General features: G+C 41.3%; 1 protein-coding gene and 1 long non-coding RNA gene across 3 annotated transcripts; one reads left to right on the top strand and one right to left on the bottom strand.

The window, feature by feature from the left end:
* Positions 1-2,610: 2,610 nt before the first annotated feature.
* Positions 2,611-15,405, bottom strand: plekho2 (pleckstrin homology domain containing, family O member 2). 2 transcript variants are annotated; one of them, XM_062549208.1, is made up of 7 exons: positions 15,202-15,405; positions 10,313-10,462; positions 9,978-10,100; positions 7,632-7,736; positions 7,424-7,522; positions 5,875-6,595; positions 2,611-5,814 (listed from the first exon to the last, which is right to left on the bottom strand). In XM_062549208.1, exons 1-7 carry the CDS (start codon positions 15,208-15,210, stop codon positions 4,646-4,648), a joined length of 2,376 nt encoding a protein of 791 aa, XP_062405192.1. In that variant the 5' UTR covers positions 15,211-15,405; the 3' UTR covers positions 2,611-4,645. The 2 variants fall into 2 exon arrangements, with proteins under 2 accessions (XP_062405192.1, XP_062405191.1); XM_062549207.1 differs by having other exon boundaries at positions 2,611-6,595.
* On the top strand, positions 14,322-17,947 carry LOC134095587 (uncharacterized). The gene is made up of 2 exons (XR_009940579.1): positions 14,322-14,487; positions 17,070-17,947. It is a non-coding gene; the product is annotated as an uncharacterized LOC134095587 (long non-coding RNA).
* The last annotated feature ends 1,187 nt before the right edge of the window (positions 17,948-19,134 follow it).

The raw sequence follows: 19,134 nt of genomic DNA, 5'->3' as shown, positions 1-19,134 counted from the left end.
TTCTAGTGCAGTGCTGTACGGTACTGTATATACTCCCCACATATATGTGTTATGGCCTGCTAGCACAGACTAGACTTGCGCAGCTTTGTCATTCACAATGAAATCGGGGGCAAGATACTGTACATGATGAAGAGGGTTCTGGGTGCTCTGAGATTAAACCAGCAGGACCCAAAGTGTTGGGTGGGACGGGCCTCCATTGTCAAAGTTGAGTCTGGGGAACCAGAGGGTTAAATGAACAGATGTGACATGTTGAATGTTGTTGTATCCAGTGTGTAGGTATGTACATATATGGGCAGGCACTCAGCACTATGGGCAGGTTCATCTGAAACTGTTACATGCTAAAATGTTGGGTTTACAGTTCCTGTATCTATTTCTGTGTCCTCTTAAAGTTAAACTTCAAGTTCCTCTTGTCTTTTTATATAACCTCAATAAATAGAACACATCTTTTTTTTCCAATTTCTAAACGACTACATAAAGCTTCATCGAAAGTTGTCTATTTTCTCAAGAAAAAATTTGGCTGGCACTTTCTCAGGACTGTGACACCAAATGCCTGAGCTTCATAGATGTGATGACACTTTCTCACTGAGGAGAAACTGACCTCAGAATACTGAGCATTATGCATTAACCTACTAGTTTTTGACCTCAGAATACTGAGCATTATGCATTAACCTACTAGTTTTTTTTTCAGTATATTATTAAGAAAGACTTCCTTTATTTTTACCCATGTTCAATACGAGCTTGTTTCCGCTTTTCCACAGTGACTTCTTTGTTCCTCAGTACTTATATTGTAGTGGCACATTCAAAACAAAGGTAACTGGTCATCTACAGTATGAGACTCAACACATCCTACATCCAAATGCATATGGTCATAGAACCAATAGCATTAACTGATTGGTTCACTTACAAATACTCAAGTGAGTGACACATTCGTCACAACAAACTATTGAATCAACATTTTAAATTGAACTTTAAAATTAGCCTGCCCAGAGCTGCTACAACTAGGTGCTGCTGTCAACCACTTCCTCAGCATTACTGCCTGTGTAGATCTCTGTTACTAAATAGGAGCCTGTGAGTGTCCAAATATAATGTTAGCAAGACAAGCTCAAATGAACCTTTGCTGTGAAAGAAACAGACTTCAAACACTCGCCTAACAAGTGAGGTGTAGTACCACACAAATATGGACTGAATGATGTATGCATGTTGGGTCTCTCTATGTGTGCTAATCAGTGAAATACGTCAAGCTGACTGCAGGAAGAAAAAAAAAAGCGCTTGTGAATGTTGTCATAAAGTCTTGTGATATTTTGTACTTAGTTGTCTGAACTCTGTCCAGCATTTTTCCTGTTCAGCTGATATGTCTTGTTGTAGGAAGTTTTTACAACATCCTCATTCTTGACCTCAATCAATTCAACACAAAGCAATGAGTATACACCTCAGCCCATGCTAGCTTTGTGTGGACAAGAAATTGACCTCCGAACACAGGTTATGAAGTGTGTAGCCTACTGCAAGTGAATCATTGAGGGTTGCTACTGTATGTGGGTTTGAAGCAGAGAGTGTTTTGCATGTTGACCTGTAATGTGTTAACGATAATGGTGGCACAGTAGGAGCACAGCATGTGAATGAGGAAGTAGAACCTGTTGACCTTACACCGCATGTCCTTCAGTAATACCTAATCTTGAATTTCCCCTTGGGGATCAATAAAGTATCTATCTATCTATCAGTACATGTAGCCTTTATATGGACTATAATCAATGGAAAAACTCTCAAGCTGCTAGGGCAGGGGTAAGCAACCTGCGGCCCAAAGGCCACACATGGCCCTTTAGCTCCTCTCTAGTGGCACCCTGCTGGCTTTCTCTAAAAATGTTATAAAATATCTCATAAAGCCGTGAGATACAAGCTGTCCCAAAACATTAACAGTTGGTGGAAAAATAATGCTGTGCAATACAGGATGCAGAGCATGGCGAGTATACTATATACCTGAGGCTAATAACGAGATGTTTAAACTGATTTATTTTTAACAGTTCCGATATCTTTGCGGCCCTAGACAGATTTATTTATCTACTTTTGGTTTAAAAAAATGTGCCATTTTATGTGAGCCATGTGATCTTGACCTTTGACCCCATGAGCTTGAGAACCCAACCAGTCCTTCTGGTCTATGTACTGTGACTGTGTATGGGTTGGTGAAGACCTCACAAGCTACTTGCGAGATATCACGCAAACATTGCATTAGATGTAGTATGACCCCATGTGTCCTTGACTTTTGACCCCATAACCTTGAGTATCTAGTCAGTCCATCTAGCCTTTGCAGTTATTAACTGTGCAGAGTTTCATGAACATCCTTCAACTCCCCTTGGGAGATATTGCGCTAACAATGCCAGGACATACCAAACCCACGGACATACAGAAATCCATATGACTGCACGTCTGAGGAAGGACTAACAGGTCCGAAACGTCACAGTTTTGTATGAAAACGTTGGTCGCAGCGGACTTTTTTCTTTACTGCAAACCAGTGTGCCTGCCTTGCTTGTGCTGTCTAGAGATCAGTTGCTATAGGCATTGGGGGAGTGAGAGGCTAATTCACATAAAGTGACACATGACACTTTAGAACAACCATAAGTACAGACCATTTATTTAGACATGCTGAGCAAGTTGAACACAACCATGAATTTAAATTGCATTAGTAATTCAATTAGTAAATCAATTTTGATCAATATAAGGAAAGAAAATATGACGCAACACTAACAGTGATGCATGTTAAACCGTGAGGGGGCTAACAGTTGGCTATCAGACATTTACATTTTAACACTCCCGTCTTTAAAAGTTACTAAACCTATTTAACGTGATCTAAGACAAGGGGACATGTGAGAGAGGATTAATAACTTAAATATTAAGCATTTTAGTCAATTTTATTATTTACACTTTTATGTTCAAAAGAAACAATTCACATATTTGAACGTTTTAACCTATGTCAAAACCATAGGATTCTAGGCCAACCAGGATTCACAGGAATGTGGAGAATGTTACTGGTTGCCATGTAAACACTGATCGGAGGCAATCATCATTTTAAATAACAATTTACCAGATACGCCTGCATTTAACATGCATGTTCACATAATGACTGTGCTTGAATGCTCAAGTCACCACTCATACATGAAGGTACCACATTTAAAAATTTTAAAATTCATCTCTATAAAAAAAGACATGACATTAGCTGGGTATTATCTAACACACTTCTACAGGACATTAACAATGTGCCTTGCACTGTACATATCAAGCAAAAACAAAAAATAAAAAAACAAAACAAAACAAAACAAAAAACAGCAATGAATTTGATCTCAGTGTTAATGAAGAAAATATAGAGGGCAGCCTTGAATGCTGCTATTCTGTCAGTGACTCACTGATTACAAGAGGATTACTGCTTTTGCACAACAGAGCCAAACAAACGTTGCCTTTCACACATTACCCCTGTGCAAGTACATGTAATGCTGCAGGGTAAAGTGCTCAGGAAGTAACAAGTTCCTGTGCACTAATTTTAAATCTTGTATGCTGGCTTGTGTGATGACAACCACAACACAGAGAGATGAGCATTGAGGGAGATACCAAGGAAACCGAGGTAAACCTACTAGGTTCCTTCCCAAGTGCTGTCTCATACAAGATCAGAAAAATAGAAATATCTACTGAACAATATGCAGACATGAGCACTGTTTAAAAATGACATATGCCATGTTCTCTCCATCTCATGGATGGAGTTCAGTGAACAGATTCATAAGCAGAGAATAAGCTTTGAATTATGGACAACATAATGTCATGGTAATTTACAACGTGTAAAAATGAAAAATGATCAAACTGTAATGTAATATCTGAGAAACATATTTCAGGTACATTCCCGGTTTTAAATGTAATCTCTACCTTCTGCGTTAGCAATCCACTATCCACTACCACTATGACCAATTCTGCAGCATCTCATAATCATATCAAAATGCAAAGTAATGTAAGGAACATTTGGAATACATGTACATTTGAATAACCCCTAATGTGAGACTATCAGCCTACATTGAAACCTTAAACAAGTTTTGATTTACAAGCAACAAAACGTACAAAGCAAATTCAACTATGCAAAAAGGTGCCTTATCAATTATTGCAGGTATTCAAATTCACATTTCGTACAGCTAAACTCTTTCTTTATGCGGACATTGTTAACTGCTATTCTAATAAGTGGCTTTCGATAAAAGTGTCTGCCAAATACTATTAACATAAATATGTGTGGTTTCAATCAACTTCCACTACTGTTGGAGGACCACGGGCTACACAGGAGAAATACTGCGTGGAATTACCGAGTGTGACTGTGGACTTGGCTGCTGGAGCAGTAGACTGAGATTATATTGTCAAAACCTGAAATGTTCCTTCCTTCAGACTAAAACTGTTGGACAGATAAGTAATCAGTATATGTTATAAACATTAAATAATATAAAAGGTTTTCTTTTCAAGCCATGACCCTTAGTACAAAGATAGAAATACTAGCATAGACTAGCGAATTTGTAGAAGTGATGGACTTAAAATTGCACTTAATCACAAGCAAAAACTTGCATAAAATTCAACACTAAGCAAGAACAGCCACAAGCCGAACAGCAGTTTAAAAAAAAAAACATCACCAGCTCACTCTCTTGTTCTCGGAGCCCTTTCTCCCTTTGAAACTCTTGGCCACGCTTAAGATCTCTTCAGCCTTCCTGAGCTTCTCCATGGCTGTGGCTAGCAGCACCTCTGGTGAGAGTTCACCCTGATTCCCGCCATCCACTTTCTGCTGATCTGACACTGTGTGCAGAAGATCTCCTGTGTTCTTAATCTCTAGAGTCATTTTGCTCTCCAAATCTTTCATGTCACGCTCCGCAGATTTGGCCGATTCTTTGCCTCGCTCTGTCTCCTGCTTTTGCTGAGGAGGCTCTGCCAGAAGATCTCCCACAGAAGCAGACCTCACCTTCACACTGGGTTTAAGGGGTACTATAGGGCGCGGGGACAAAATTTGAGGCCTGTTTCGCAAACTGGGTGGCAGGGCGGGAGAGTCAAATCCACAGGGTTCCTCGTGAGAGGCACTGGGAGTTTCGGCGCCGGTGGGTGGACCTTCTCTGGTGTTCTCTGATTGTGCGTTTGATGGCTCCGTCTCATCTGCCTCGCTGCTGTCCTCGTCGAGTTTCGCCTGACTGCCCGGCAGAGCAGCGGAGGGCGTTGTGGCGGCGGTGTCACCGTTCTCCGACTCCTCAGCCGAGTGCTGACCGCTATCTACAGACTTCTCTTCCTCCTGTTCAACCTTTCCAACAGAAACATCACAAGGCTCAACCTTCTCCTCCGAAACACTCACAGACGGAACTACCTCACTCTCGGTCGAGGGCTCAGGGGATTTTGAGAGAGTATTCGTTTCAGGCTGGGCCTCTGACAAAGTCTTTGCTGACTCAGAGATGAGCTCAGATGAAGAGCTTTCTTTTTCTTCGCCTTTGTCCTTCTTGGCGTCACTCGGCTGTTTGCTGTCTTCCGACTTGACCGGGCATTTAACCGGTTTCTTCTTAGGTGGGGCAGGTGGACCCACGGCCTTTTTCACAGGCTCCGGAGTGGACTTTGTTTCTTTAGACACGTCTGGTGGATCTGTGGTCTTTTTCAAAGGCTCCGGAGTGGACTGTGTTTCTTTGGACACGTCTGTAGGAGCTGCAGCCTTTTTCAAAGGCTCTGGAGTGGACTTTGTTTCTTTAGACACGTCTGGTGGATCTGTGGTCTTTTTCAAAGGCTCTGGAGTGGACTGTGTTTCTTTGGACACGTCTGTAGGAGCTGCAGCCTTTTTCAAAGGCTCTGGAGTGGACTGTGTTTCTTTAGACGCCTCTGGTGGACCTGCTGCCTTTTTCAAAGGCTCCGGAGTGGACTGTGCTTCTTTAGATACGTCTGCCTGTTCTGCCTCTGTGGATGTGTCTGCGAGAGGTGTGTCCCACATGACGACCGAGGGCTTCAGGACCATTTTTGGAGGGAGATCATCCGTATCTGTGGGCTTGTCTTGTTCGTTGTTTTGAGCAGCCTCGGTTGTTTCCTCGGTTTTCTCTTCAGTCTCCTCCTTATCTTTAACCTCCGATTCTGCCTCTGGGGTCACTTTAGCCTCCTTCTCCTCCTTCTCCTCCTCCTCCTCCTCCTCCTCCTCCTCCTTCTCCTCCTCCTTCTCCTCCCCCAGAGTGGGCTTCTTCTCTTTCGATGGAGGTTTCGGGGGTTTCGGGTCTTTGTCGACCGAGGATGAATCGGAGGACAGATCGTCCTGAGAGCTGCTGGGTTTACTGGGAGTAGGTGGTGCTCCGGTGTCGACCCCACTGTCCGAAGTCGTCTCGCCATGGTTGTCTTCTTCCGACACCGCTACAGGTTTGATCTGCTTGGACGGAGGCATTGGCGGCTTCAGAATCTTCTTCTGTGGGGTGGGCTCTTCACTTGTGGGCTCATCCTTAGGGCCATCACTGGTGGTTGTTGTTACCCTGTCGGATTGGGTGCCTTCCTCAGTGTTGATATGGATTCCGTTATCAGTAACATCTAAATCCAGTCTCAGAATTCCATCAGATGATACATTAGCCACCTGTGTCAAATGGAGAATGCCACAGTAAGATCACACAACACTTTTGCCACAGCAGAGGCACAATAACATGACTAGAAATTCTTAAACTGAAGCACATGAAAAGACATCACTTGAAATATGCAATGGAATGCCCATCCTCACACGAACATGGTTGCTTTTGTCCTGTTTCACAAGATATTTTTCTCCATACTGTAAAATCGAACTGGCCTAGTACTACCACCAGTTACACTTTCACTGCATTTTACTGTGCTCAGTATCGTGCGGAAATACATCCAGAGGGATGTTTCCAGCAATAGCATTACCATAATTTCCCAACTATTAGCCGCAGCTTATACATTGATTTTGAAAATATTTCTTCAGCTATGAAGTTAATACACGGGGGCAGTTAATATGGCATTAATATAGTTTCATTTCTTTTAACGTCCATAAAACACTGTCCTGCGACTTGTGCACAATGCGGCTAATACACAGGAAATTACTGTAGTAATAGGTATTGATCTGGATTCAAATATATATTGAAAATATAAATACTGTATATACAGTATTTCAGCTTTTCACCAAGCCTCACTCCAGTGCTGCCCCTCCAGGAATTGCACTGATATACACTTAGCTTCTTTTGACTTCATTGCAATGATTTCAGGTAATGTTTGGGTAAGGTTTCTCACATTTGTTTGTTGCACCTCAACATTCCTGGAGTACAAAAAGAAGACGTTTCTTAGAACTACCGTCAGCAATATTGTCAAAAGAGCCTTCTGTAAAGTATGGCAAGTTAAGGACAGCGACCTAACTGTTGAGAACTACTGGCTAAGACAGAACTCATCTACTAACTTCTTTCATGTGTATCCTCGTCGGGGGTCTTCTCCCACGGTTTCCTTTGGGTCGCGTGCGTGTCACATGTTCTAAAGAACTGCCTTCATCAACTTTCACCTTTATAAACATAAAAAAAAAAAACATTTCACAGTCAGTCAGTCAGTTACTACATTTTCATGTATAGTTAGTGAGTTATATGAAACAGCTCTACAGGTAGATTTTTCACCTCATCAAAAATTTTATTTTTTGCTCTGTTGATTCCATCGCTAAGGGCCTTGATCCAGGCCTCCTTGTCCTCCTGGTTTTGGGCCTGCAATTTCACATCATGGACCTGGGAACAAAGACACCGTCAGTTGTGGAGAATGAATCCTGCTGAGTATCACAAGGAAGCTCCTAGTTGAATCTTGAAATGTAATTTTACAAAACTGTGAGTGCATTTATTTGATGTTATGTACTGCATACACACCAAATAAAATCATGCTAGGACACTGCCTACCTCTGTTGCCCAAATGATGCTGGCTAAGTATTCTAGGGAAAGTGTGAATGGTTGGTTACAGCTCATGCACTCTGGCTTCTGACTGCAACGCTGTCTTTAGAAAAATAAACCAACACCGTGGAGTGCTTTGCAATACAAAAACAAAACAAAAACTCAGGCCGGAAAATCCAGCACAAAAAATAATAAACGGGAACATCCTGTAATAGTTTATCCAAGATGCACGTATTTGGGTCCTGTCCAATAATGGCGCCGCATACTTAAGCAAAGAAACGGCTCATGTGATACTGATGATGTGCAGAGAAAGTGTGTCCTGGAAGTGAACGGATCCAAATTAATGAATCCTTTCACCTCTATTATCCACTCCACCACTCAGAGATGTTCTATGATTTCTTTTATATATACAGTTGTGTATGTAAAGTTTAATACACATGCTAAAGTGGACTAAAAAGTCAACTTTTGAGATTGATCTGAATGCCTTAATTCAAAAAATGAGGGAAAATCCAACCTTTAAGGAGACAATTTTCTTTGTGAAAGAACAATGTATTGTAAATAAATAAATGTTCTTCCTTAAAATACAGGGGTCATAAGTATACAGTACATACTCCTATGTTAAATTCCCATAGAGGCAGGCAGATTTCTATTTTTAAAGGCCCCTTATTTCATGGATCCATGATACTGTGCATCCTGATAAAGTTCCCTTGGCCTTTGGAATTAAAATAGCCCCATATCATCACATACCCTACACCATACCTAGAGATTGTTTTTCCTAATATGTATATTTTTTATAATTTTTTGGGACATTATGACTTTAAAAAAAAAAGAGAGGGATGGGGTGGGATCAGGAAATGACCCGGGACATACGTGACTCGCGAACCCGAACATGGTACGGGTGCTGTAAGCTGTTGCTCCACAGACACCCCACCACCCCAGCTTGATGGTGTTTTGAGCCCCCAACGTCGTCTTCCAGGCAGCGCTGTCACTGTTGACTTAAAGGCACTTAATCCTACCCCCAACCCTAACCCTAACCTTAACCCATGCCTAACCCTAGCGCTGCCTTGAAGACAACATTAGGGACTCAAAACACCAAGAAACCCCGGGCCACCCCCATTCTATGATTACTGACACCAATGCCAGCAATGACAAGATTATTATTCTGAAATACTACATGCATATGACACCATATAACCTATTTTTCCAAAACAAAAAGAGGGTTTGGGAATAATGGCCCTTTCCAAAAAAAAAAGGGGAGGAAAAAAAAACTGTCGGCAGCGGAGTCTGACTCATTCTCCTGGCCGGTCACTGGATTAAGGAGAGGGGAAAAAGTGACAGGCAGGGAGGAGCTTTTAACACACAGCCTTTAACACACAGGCTCACCAACATCTGCTTGGGTCTGTGGACCGCGCCAGAGATATAATTTCATCATCTGTTCACAATACGCAATAGTTCACCGCTTTGGCATCCCCCGGTTTTTGTGATTGTAAAAAATCTTTCTTCTAAGGCTGGAACCCCCTCTGAATGTGAATCTGGCGGCCGTCTGCTTAGTTCTGTTATAATATTCTGGGATATTCTTTACATTACACACGGCATTCTTCATGGGTACTTGTGTGACTGAAAATCCAGCAATAAGCTAATCAAGCAGTTTGAGATTACACTGATTTCTGACCATAAATGGTAATTTCTAACCATAAATTGCTCTAGAAACTCCTGTACGTGCAGTTTCACCACAGGAAAATGTATGTTACTGCTGCTAGCAAGCGAGACAATCCTTTCCTATAAAAGTGAGTGACCTGAAAAAAAGAGTCCAGTTAAGCAGTGATACTGTTACAGGATTTTGTCCATTCCAGTTCCCCTTTTTGGGCCCTTTTGCAGAAACAATGTGTATACAACGTTCCTCATTAAGTGGAAATACAAACCACCCATAACACAACCAACTTGGCATAGCGATAGAGAGCAAAAACATAAACACTAAACATAAATGACTGGATGTTGACAGGTCTTATCTCCCTCAACTAAATTAAAGCTTAACCAAATTTTATATTTAACCACAGAGTGAAGGAAGGTAAGATTGAACCTTACCTTATTTACACATTTCGGGGCTTTGATCAATATCAGTCTGTTTTTCTTCTTGAATGCACCGCGCAATTCATGGCATTTTTCATAGTTTTCAAGGTCCAGCCTCTCTAGACAGTTCTTCAAATCCTGTGTAAAAAAATGTCATAAATCAGGTGATATAATACTTTCTCAGAAGAAAAAGAAGAAGTTTCTCTCTATACATATTTACACACTGATGACTATTTAACATGATAATGATCTAAGTGAAGTGAAATTATCATAAAATGATAGGCCTAATTAAATTGTGTTACTCATTAACAAGCAGTATTTCCTCTATTATCATCAACATGCTCTCTCACCTCGTTTTCATACACTCCAATCTCTGTATGCTCCAGCTGTAGGTAGCGGTCTTTGTACGACCCAAAAAAGCCCCCAGACGACTTCTTCAGCCAGCCGGCTTTGCCTGTCAACTTCACCTCTTTAGGCTTGCCTGTGTCCTCTTTCCCTCCCTGCCGTGGAGAAACAGTGGAGGAAAAGGGAGAATAATCAATGTTACGCCCAAAACAGATGCTTTATTTTAAGATAATGAGTGGTTTTCAAGGAGAGGATCTGTGCCTATAACTGCGGCTATTGTCTTTATCAGTGCGTAGGCTCCAAACACGTTAATTTATTGGCTCACCAGACTATACAAGAGACCTAAAGTGCGAATGCACTCAAGATAATGAATGGGAAATATTTCAATACCAATTTCATGATACAATCTGAAGTTACTTATCAAGTTCAACTTCTCCTATGCTACCAACAAATGTCTAAAAATACCCCAAACGTTTCAGACACATGTTCTGGACGTCTGTTCTGGTCACTTCACCTAAGCCATGACTTCCTGTTAGAGTAACAGTAAGACGTTTTGGTCAAAAGGTCACGTAGGAACCTTGCAAACACCAACAACAGCTATCAGTGGGATCAAACACAGCCATGCTAGCATGCTAACCGGTGTCTTTCGTCTATGCATTTGGCAATCTTGGGCTGTGAGAGCTTTTTCTCCATCCTACTTTGCTGAGGGGTGGTCTATCCTTGACCACGGAGCTATGTAAGTGCATAGCCGGGGCGGATAGAGAGAACAGCTGTGTTTATGTCTCCTTCACAATACTGGAAAATACTGCCCATAAAAACATACCTCATGAAGTAGCAAATTACTGCATATATAGTGCTGCTTTAATACATTTACTCTTTTTTATATTACTGTGGAGAATTATCTAAATACATAAATCACAATATATCTTGCACAAGTTAGTTGACTGTGCAAGTTTGTTTACTAAATTAGCCCACACCTCTCATGAAAACATGCTCATTTCAATCAATTTACATAAACGACTTCACTCAAAGCTCGGACCCTAACTCCATCAACAACAACAAAAAATGAAATGGTGTGCATGGGGATGAGAGAGTGGCAGGTGGGGCTGTGTGCAAAACTCCTGTGAATGATGACCCTAAAATGTTATCAAAGGTGATGATGGTGTGTTCAGCCCTTTAAAACCAATAATTTATTAAAGATACAGATCTACTGAAGTGTTCAGCTCCCCTGTAATAATGCTGAATGAGTACACACTGCAGGATAGCTTTTTAAAGACCACTCTATCTAGCTTTTTTCCCCACTGGGATGAGAGTTCGGAAAGGGACTGGCACTCAGGCTGGAAGTGCTTGGACTGCAGAGGAGGCGAGAGGAGAGGAAAGGCCGAGAAAAACAGCAGTGCTCTGCAGCCACAAAGGGCAGGTACTATCCAGGAAACGGGTCCTGCACTCACAACACCACATTGTCTATGGCAAGAGAGGGAAGCTCTGATTGGCCTTTTGTTACTCCCATAATGACTAGCGAGAAAGGGAGGGGAGGGGGGGAGAAAAAAAATCTGGAACAGAGCACATAAAACACTAGACGGCGTGCCAGAAATGTAGGGTGGGGTGGAAACACTCTGTGTGTGTCACAGGACAACACAGAACTGTCGGACAGATGGTATAATCCACAACATTAAAGGCGCTCGAAAACGTAAAACATGTGTTTTGTCATTCTCGAGTCCCTTTCAGGAACGATCTTTTAGTATTCTAGGTGCAGAGTTGGATGCTGGAGTCCAAAGTCTCTCAGCAGAGCAGCCTCAGTGAGAGGCAATAGCGAGCTTTAGATGTTGCCCAGGCATCTATTGGTCGACACGCCACAAAAGAGCCTATGCAGTACCATGCTCCTATTATGCAAATGAAGCATAATAGGGAATGATGACAGTTCCTGATTGGATTCAGGACGACTTGTTAGGAAGTTAACAGGGTGTTGGCTAGCCAACTGTGTATCACACAACACATTATAGGGTTATGTAAATAAAAGTATAAAACAAAAATCTTAACTATTTCATATGAATTAACTTGCTCTTCAGGTACAGTATGTGTACAGTAATGCATGTGTTATGCATGCTGTATTGACAGGTAACCAGCCTTTCAACAGCCAGCATGCTTGAATGTTAGTTATGATAGATAGATGGTGATAAGATGTAGCTCATAAGGGCACCATGCCGGGAAAACTTTGACATTCAGGTAATAAATGTGTAGGGTTCATAAATGGCAGGTATTTGGGGGATGGGTACAGCCCACAGATTACTAGAAACAACTGTGCGTGGTTTGAAGGTTGGTACTAATTTGCATATTCATAGAATCCAGCTTTTGAAGGGGAACTGATAGTCTCAATAAACTATTATCTTGTTAGATATTACATCTGAGATAAAAACATGTTTTACAATCATACCACTGTTAACCTTACACCATGATTAACCAACATTCAGATGATCATTGATTAGAACTTTAACTTGGATATGTACTGACCTGATATTAAGCAATGCATGCAAGTCATTATTTAATTATGATTAAAAACAGTGCTCCAACAATACAATGTATGTACTGTAATTGCAATAAAGTATAATATAACTGCAACGGTAAGGTACATCTAACATTTGGACTGACAATCTCAAGCTGGTTTCAGCATACTCTCTGAAGCCATTCCTGTAGGACCATGAACCCTGACTACAAATGTCAAAATCCTGACCATCTTTTCGTGCAGCTTAGCACTTATCATCTGTGCTTGTGGTTACAAAATGACATTGAATATGTCTGTAAAAAGAAATCTCCTGACTCATTAGCAGTAACTGTTAAGGAACTGCTGAGCAAAAAGGTTTTGTGGTGCTTGTTTAGAACTCTAAACATCAACCGTCAGCACACGCAGAAACCTCTACCAGCCGTGAGCAAGGTCTGCAGCCAACAACAACTACAGTATGCCACCACTATCTTCATCTACACTTCACCCTTCAGTAGCATTTGGAGGAGATCTGGGTGAGGCACTGCTCATTTAAACATGTGTTCTGCATAACGTCTTCCGACCAGGAACTGACTGCATCTGGGATGTATTGAGGTCCGTGGCGTTCTGGGGCTGACCTGTAAGGCCTGAACTCTGCGAGGAGTTAAATTCAAATCATCTGCGCTCACATGATCTCGGCGGCTCTATTACTCTTTCAGGCCGGAGAGATGTTACAGTCTTCACACACTATTTAGTCCCACCCTGAGCTGGTCAGAGAGTACGTACCGGAGAAGGGAAGAGAATCTCAGAAAAGCGGGTGGAGCTTGGAGACTTGGGGAATAAATCTAAAGGATTTAAGACACGCTCCCCCAAGCCACAAGGGAGAACAATACTGAGAGGGTGCGATTGTTTAACGCTGATCTATGCAAGTCACCCCCCCCCCAAATATGAAAGAGCCGGGTAGAGTATGAATGTGCAGACATCGTTGTCAGCACTGTGCTTCTCCAAAAAAAAAAAAAAAAGGCTGTCCTATTCACAAACTGAAGGAAATGACCAAGTGGACGGTTCAGATGTCAAAGCGCACACACTCATTCTCACAAATGCCCTTTCTCTCTCACTCCCTCTGCCTCTCTCTCTCCCTCTATCTCTCTCTCTCTCTCTCTCTCTTGCACACTCACAACAGCTAGGCATTGAGCCATAAAGTGGGTGTCCAAACTAAGTAAAATGCTTTCAGCAGTGTACTGTGGACAAACAAAACCCACCACCTAACCCACATGATGAGATAAGTGGGACAAATGGATGTCGATATTATTTATTCATTAATTTAATTTATTGCATATGTCCTGTGTAACAATACACATTGCATATTTCTTTTCACAACACATTTGTGATTCAATATATCACAAACTTAACCAAAAACTGAGTTTCAGGAAGCTTTTACCAAATACAGGAAGTAAAAAGCAGAAGATAGTAATTGATAGAGGATGATGTCAAAGTGTTTGTTAAACAAATTCAAACCAGTATACAAACAAATAGCAAGTGGGACTCGCCTCCTTACTCCTACGTTTATGGAAATTAAACAGAATACACAACCTGCGCTAACACACCATTCACTATCAAAAGCATATCAGAGGTTCTATGATAAAGATGGAACGTTCAAGAAAAAATCTCATTGAGTCCGTCATGCATTTCTTCAATGAGGTAAGAAGGTGGAAAGCCTGGTGACCACTTTCAGTAGCCTACAATGATAAATAATCATCAACAAGTGTAGCCTTGGTTGCCCCCCATAGAGAGAGGTAGCGTATAGCCTACAAGCCTGCCCATTTCAGCACTTGAGAAGGATGCATATGCCTTCGGATGCACTGATCGTGGGCTACCTCCTTCATCAGTATACGCAACTGCATCCAGATGGTTGGGTTGACAGGTTTAAAACTTTGGAGCTGTTTCAAGATGCATTGACTGCAAAGGCTATAGGCCTGCACAGAATTATAAGATAGCCGTAGCTATATGTCGTCTTTTAAGACTAATAGTTGAACGAATAGTCTATGCGTTTTAATCTCCTCTACTTTTAGGCTACGTTTGCATAGAAATGTGACCATGGGCGCAGAGTAGCCAAGTCAGATAACTTTTTACACTAAACTAACTCTGGCCTAACTACTCCGCATATTCTATGGTTATAGGCTTTAGCCTACGTCTTCTAAGTCTGTTTTGAAATGCTACGTTTTAAAATGTTATTTTTCAGTAAATGTTTATTTAAAGAGCAGCTCGTGACTCTGGAGTAAATCGATACTCTTGCCAAAATGTAATACTGGCTGATTTGGATATAGTTCATGAAAGGAGGATAATGAAGTTGCAATGACATCAACGAAGCTATACCAAGACATCACGCCCAGACCAAGGAGGAATAATACTCACATCTTCCATGATAAAAACTAAGATCCGTTATGTGTAGACAAAAACACTCGACGTCTACTTTATCTTGGATGGAACGTTCCTAATTCGCTTCCTTTCGGTAACAACCATCTATAATCCAACATGTCGTGTTGATTAAAAATGAGGAACTGCTACACATAGATGTAGCTTAGTGTAGTTTCTTCTTAACTCTTTTTCCTCTTTCGTCTATGCTACGAACCAAGTTTGAAAAAAAAAAAGTTTGGTTTCCGGTAAGTCCCCGAAAGCCTCCGCTAGTGTCAGGAGACAACAGCATTTCAGCAGCAGAGAATCTTGCATGGGTTGGACCCACTTTTCAACTGGTGGAATTACGCGTGTCCTTTGCGTTGCGTAAACACATCGGCACTTATGGAATCTAATCAGGGTCATAGTTTCTGTTGTTGGGTCTGTTTTAAACCAGAAGAGGCTTTCTCGATTTTAATCGCATTTTCTCATAATTTGTCATTTTGCCACATGAAAGTAGCCTAGTTGGGAGTTGCGTGGACGTGGAATTGATCAGACTTCACCATTTGTGACAGGCCACAGAACCTGGTAAAATTCTGGAAGAGGCACCCTTTCCACACTCATGACTGAGCCCAACACACTCAGGGATTTTGCATAGTAGCCTATCTAGGCTATGTTTTATTAGTGGCAGTGTTTCTATGCTAGTTGTGAGACAATTTAACCCACCCACCCTACATGACACCACACATTATGAGCAACAATCGACTTAAAAAGATGCAATGATTGACTCCTATGACTTGCAAGGTGATTCATGCTAACTTATTATTATTATTATTATTATTAGTAGTAGTAGTAGTAGTAGTAGTTGTAGTATTGACATTAGTATGACATTTGGACATACTAATGTCGCTTTTGGACCACCATAATCATAGATGGGATGTTTCAACAGATGATTTCCTGGTGGGTGTGGTGGCAAGTGAGTGGGCTATTAGACTGAGCTATATGAGAAGTGAGAAAAGGCAGGCCTACTTCCTTTTGAAAAACAACAGCGAGAGTCATCAAGCATTATGACTGGTGATGCAAGTTGGTTTGATGTCTAAGGGAGAACAGCCAGGTTGAAAATCAATAATAGGGATTAACACTGTATGACCATAAATTCCAATGAAAAGGCAAACAAAGACAACTCTCTCGGTAGAAAATGGAAATAACTCCATAATCATTGTAGGCCCATATGATCATAATGCATGAATATATCAATGTAATGCATCATCATAGTGTCATGTTAGCTTATGTGGCAGGGCCATATGGTGTAGGCCTACATGATGTGGCCTTAAAACAACCTTATAATGCTTTATATAAACCTTTTTTTAATCATCGACCAAGATGTACCAATAAATTAGATTATATATTCAACTTTATTGTCATTGTGCAGAGTACAAGTACAGAGACAAAGAAAAACAGTCTGCGTCTAACCAGAAGTGCAAAAAAAAAATCCAGAAAAGTGCAGGGTGATATACAAAGTACGGACAGGTGATGCAGTGTAAGCGATATGAACAATAAATACACAATCACTCTATTCGTAATGCATCAAATATAACTATGAAATGCACTAGTTATCTTTAATCTCCTGGCATTGTCGTAGCGCACCTGCTCTGGTTCTAAATGTCTCCAAATGAACAGTGTGACACACAGTTCTCAGCTGTCCAGAAATAGAGATCAGTGTTCAGCGTTCAGAGATCACCTATAGCATAGCGTGTGAGTGTGGTGAGAATGAAAAAGGCTCACAGACTAATGTGAACACAGAGTCCATTCTGTATATAGACTAGCTGTGGTTTGAGGCTGATTGAAACAGTTGCTGCTGCGTGAGCTGATACTTGTTTGGTTTTTAGAGAGATCTGCGTCTCCATCACAAGCTCAACGCTCAAGTCACAATGGCGGGCTCTTTGTGCCAACTGGCAAGGACACAAGCCACTGCTGTTGATAAAGGATGCAATAATTGCAGTGCCGTCCAGCCAATGTTGTAAAAATATTATATTTTTCACAAATGCATAAAATGATATTCACACAGGACCTGGTTGAAAAACGTTCTGAAACCTGAACTAGCACAAGGCCCACACCCTGACAGACGACTTCCCACTGCACTCTGCCAGCAAATGTACACTTTAGCGCCACACAGTGGTGGTTTTATGTAAGTGGGTAAAAACAGTTCTGCCCAGTATATCCTTAAAAGTGTCAGGTCCTCTGTAATAATGAAGATATCATCATGGAATATATCCCATAAATGATATGCTGATTGACCAGTTTGACACTTGTTGGCACTTGTGCTTTAATGTAATGTTACAGCAAGTGATTTTGCTATCAAGATAAAAAAGCAACATTAAACAGTGACTAGTTGACAAGATTACCTCAGAACATTCTGAGGTAGTGATGTGCTTTTGTGAATGATTAGTTTGTAAGTAGTTTGAAGTTTGCGGAGATGAAATAGTTTGATGCAAAAAAGTTATCACCATTCACACAATAGTGTAATAGCTAATAGCAGACGTTAGTTACTTATTTAATTACTTGGTAACATACTGTATTTAAGCGATTATTAGAAATGCATACTGCAATCAAGTGCTGTGCCATATAACAATCCTGAGACATTCCACATAAGGTGCCGTTCAATTTTTGTCATAATGAATTGAAATATTTCCTGGAATATTGTACAGTAATTCCCTGTGTTAGCCGCAGGAAAGGACAAAATAAACAAAACCACATTAATACCATATTAACTGCCCCAGTGTAATTTTGTCAACTCAATGTGTAAGCCACAGCTAATAGTTGAGAAATTGTGATAGATCTCCACTACTTGTAACAATTTCTAACATCATCATTTTTGCATCATTTCCCTTTCTATCCCTCTTCCCCTAACGAGTTTATTGACTGGACAGTGTAGTTATCATTTAATGTAAAATGTCCCGAGTTGCATGTATTTGGATGTTCAGATTTATATACAGAAAGAGATTCATCGTATAAATTCCATCTCCCTCACCAAACATCTAAAAGTTTGAAACCCTTTGTTTCAATCACCTTTTGTTTCCTGTGTAAGTGTCCAATCAATTTACCCATCAGAACTTTACTCTTTTGCTCTCATCTATCCTATGATACACTCTTCCCTTTCTTTTTTGACCAGCATTGTTCTCAGCATTCTTCTCTTCTGCTGCTTATCACCAAATCAGAGGCGGGCGCCATTGAGATGCTCCGAGCGGCTCTCCCTGGCAGGCTCTATAATTGCACTGTCATACAGCTGATGGGATATGGGGGCTGGAGAATCAATCAAATGAGCGAATCAAATAGGAGCCACTGAGCTTCTCTGGCACGCCTGACAACCTGATCTCAACTAATACTTGGACTGGAACACAATCTGTGTGTGTAGTGTGTGTGTGTGTGTGTGTGTGTGTGTGTGTGTGTGTGTGTGTGTGTGTGTGTGTGTGTGTGTGTGTGTGTGTGTGTGTGCGTGTGCGCACGTATGTGTGTGCGTGCGTGTGTGTGTGTGTGTGCGTGCGTGTGTATATGTGTGTGCGTGCGCGCGTGTGTGTGTGTGCGTGGTTGTGTACATGCATAACTGACGGCAGCATGGCTGTATTTAGATATGTGTAAGTGTTGCTTCAAGATCCATGCCAGACAATGTGCTGTGCAGCCCACAGAATACCACTTGGAATGGAATGAGACGGAGGAGTTGGGAACATCTTCAAGATGTTAAAGTAACTCTCCCCGTGCACAGGACACATAACATCAGCATTATAACACAGGCTGTTTTTCGGCACAAAGATGGTTGACTTAAAAAAATCATACAGCAGCATGAAATATTGTTTTCCTGACATTTCTCTTTAGATGTCCATGGTTTAGCAGCCTTTATTTGCAAGTAGCCTAAACTGCACAGATAGAAACATACAGTAACTGTTAGTAACACCC

This window comes from Sardina pilchardus, chromosome 11 (assembly GCF_963854185.1).
Source record: "Sardina pilchardus chromosome 11, fSarPil1.1, whole genome shotgun sequence".
Classification (NCBI taxonomy): domain Eukaryota; kingdom Metazoa; phylum Chordata; class Actinopteri; order Clupeiformes; family Clupeidae; genus Sardina; species Sardina pilchardus.
The sequence above is the reverse complement of the archived record's forward strand: the minus strand, read 5'-3'. Positions and strand labels throughout refer to the sequence as shown.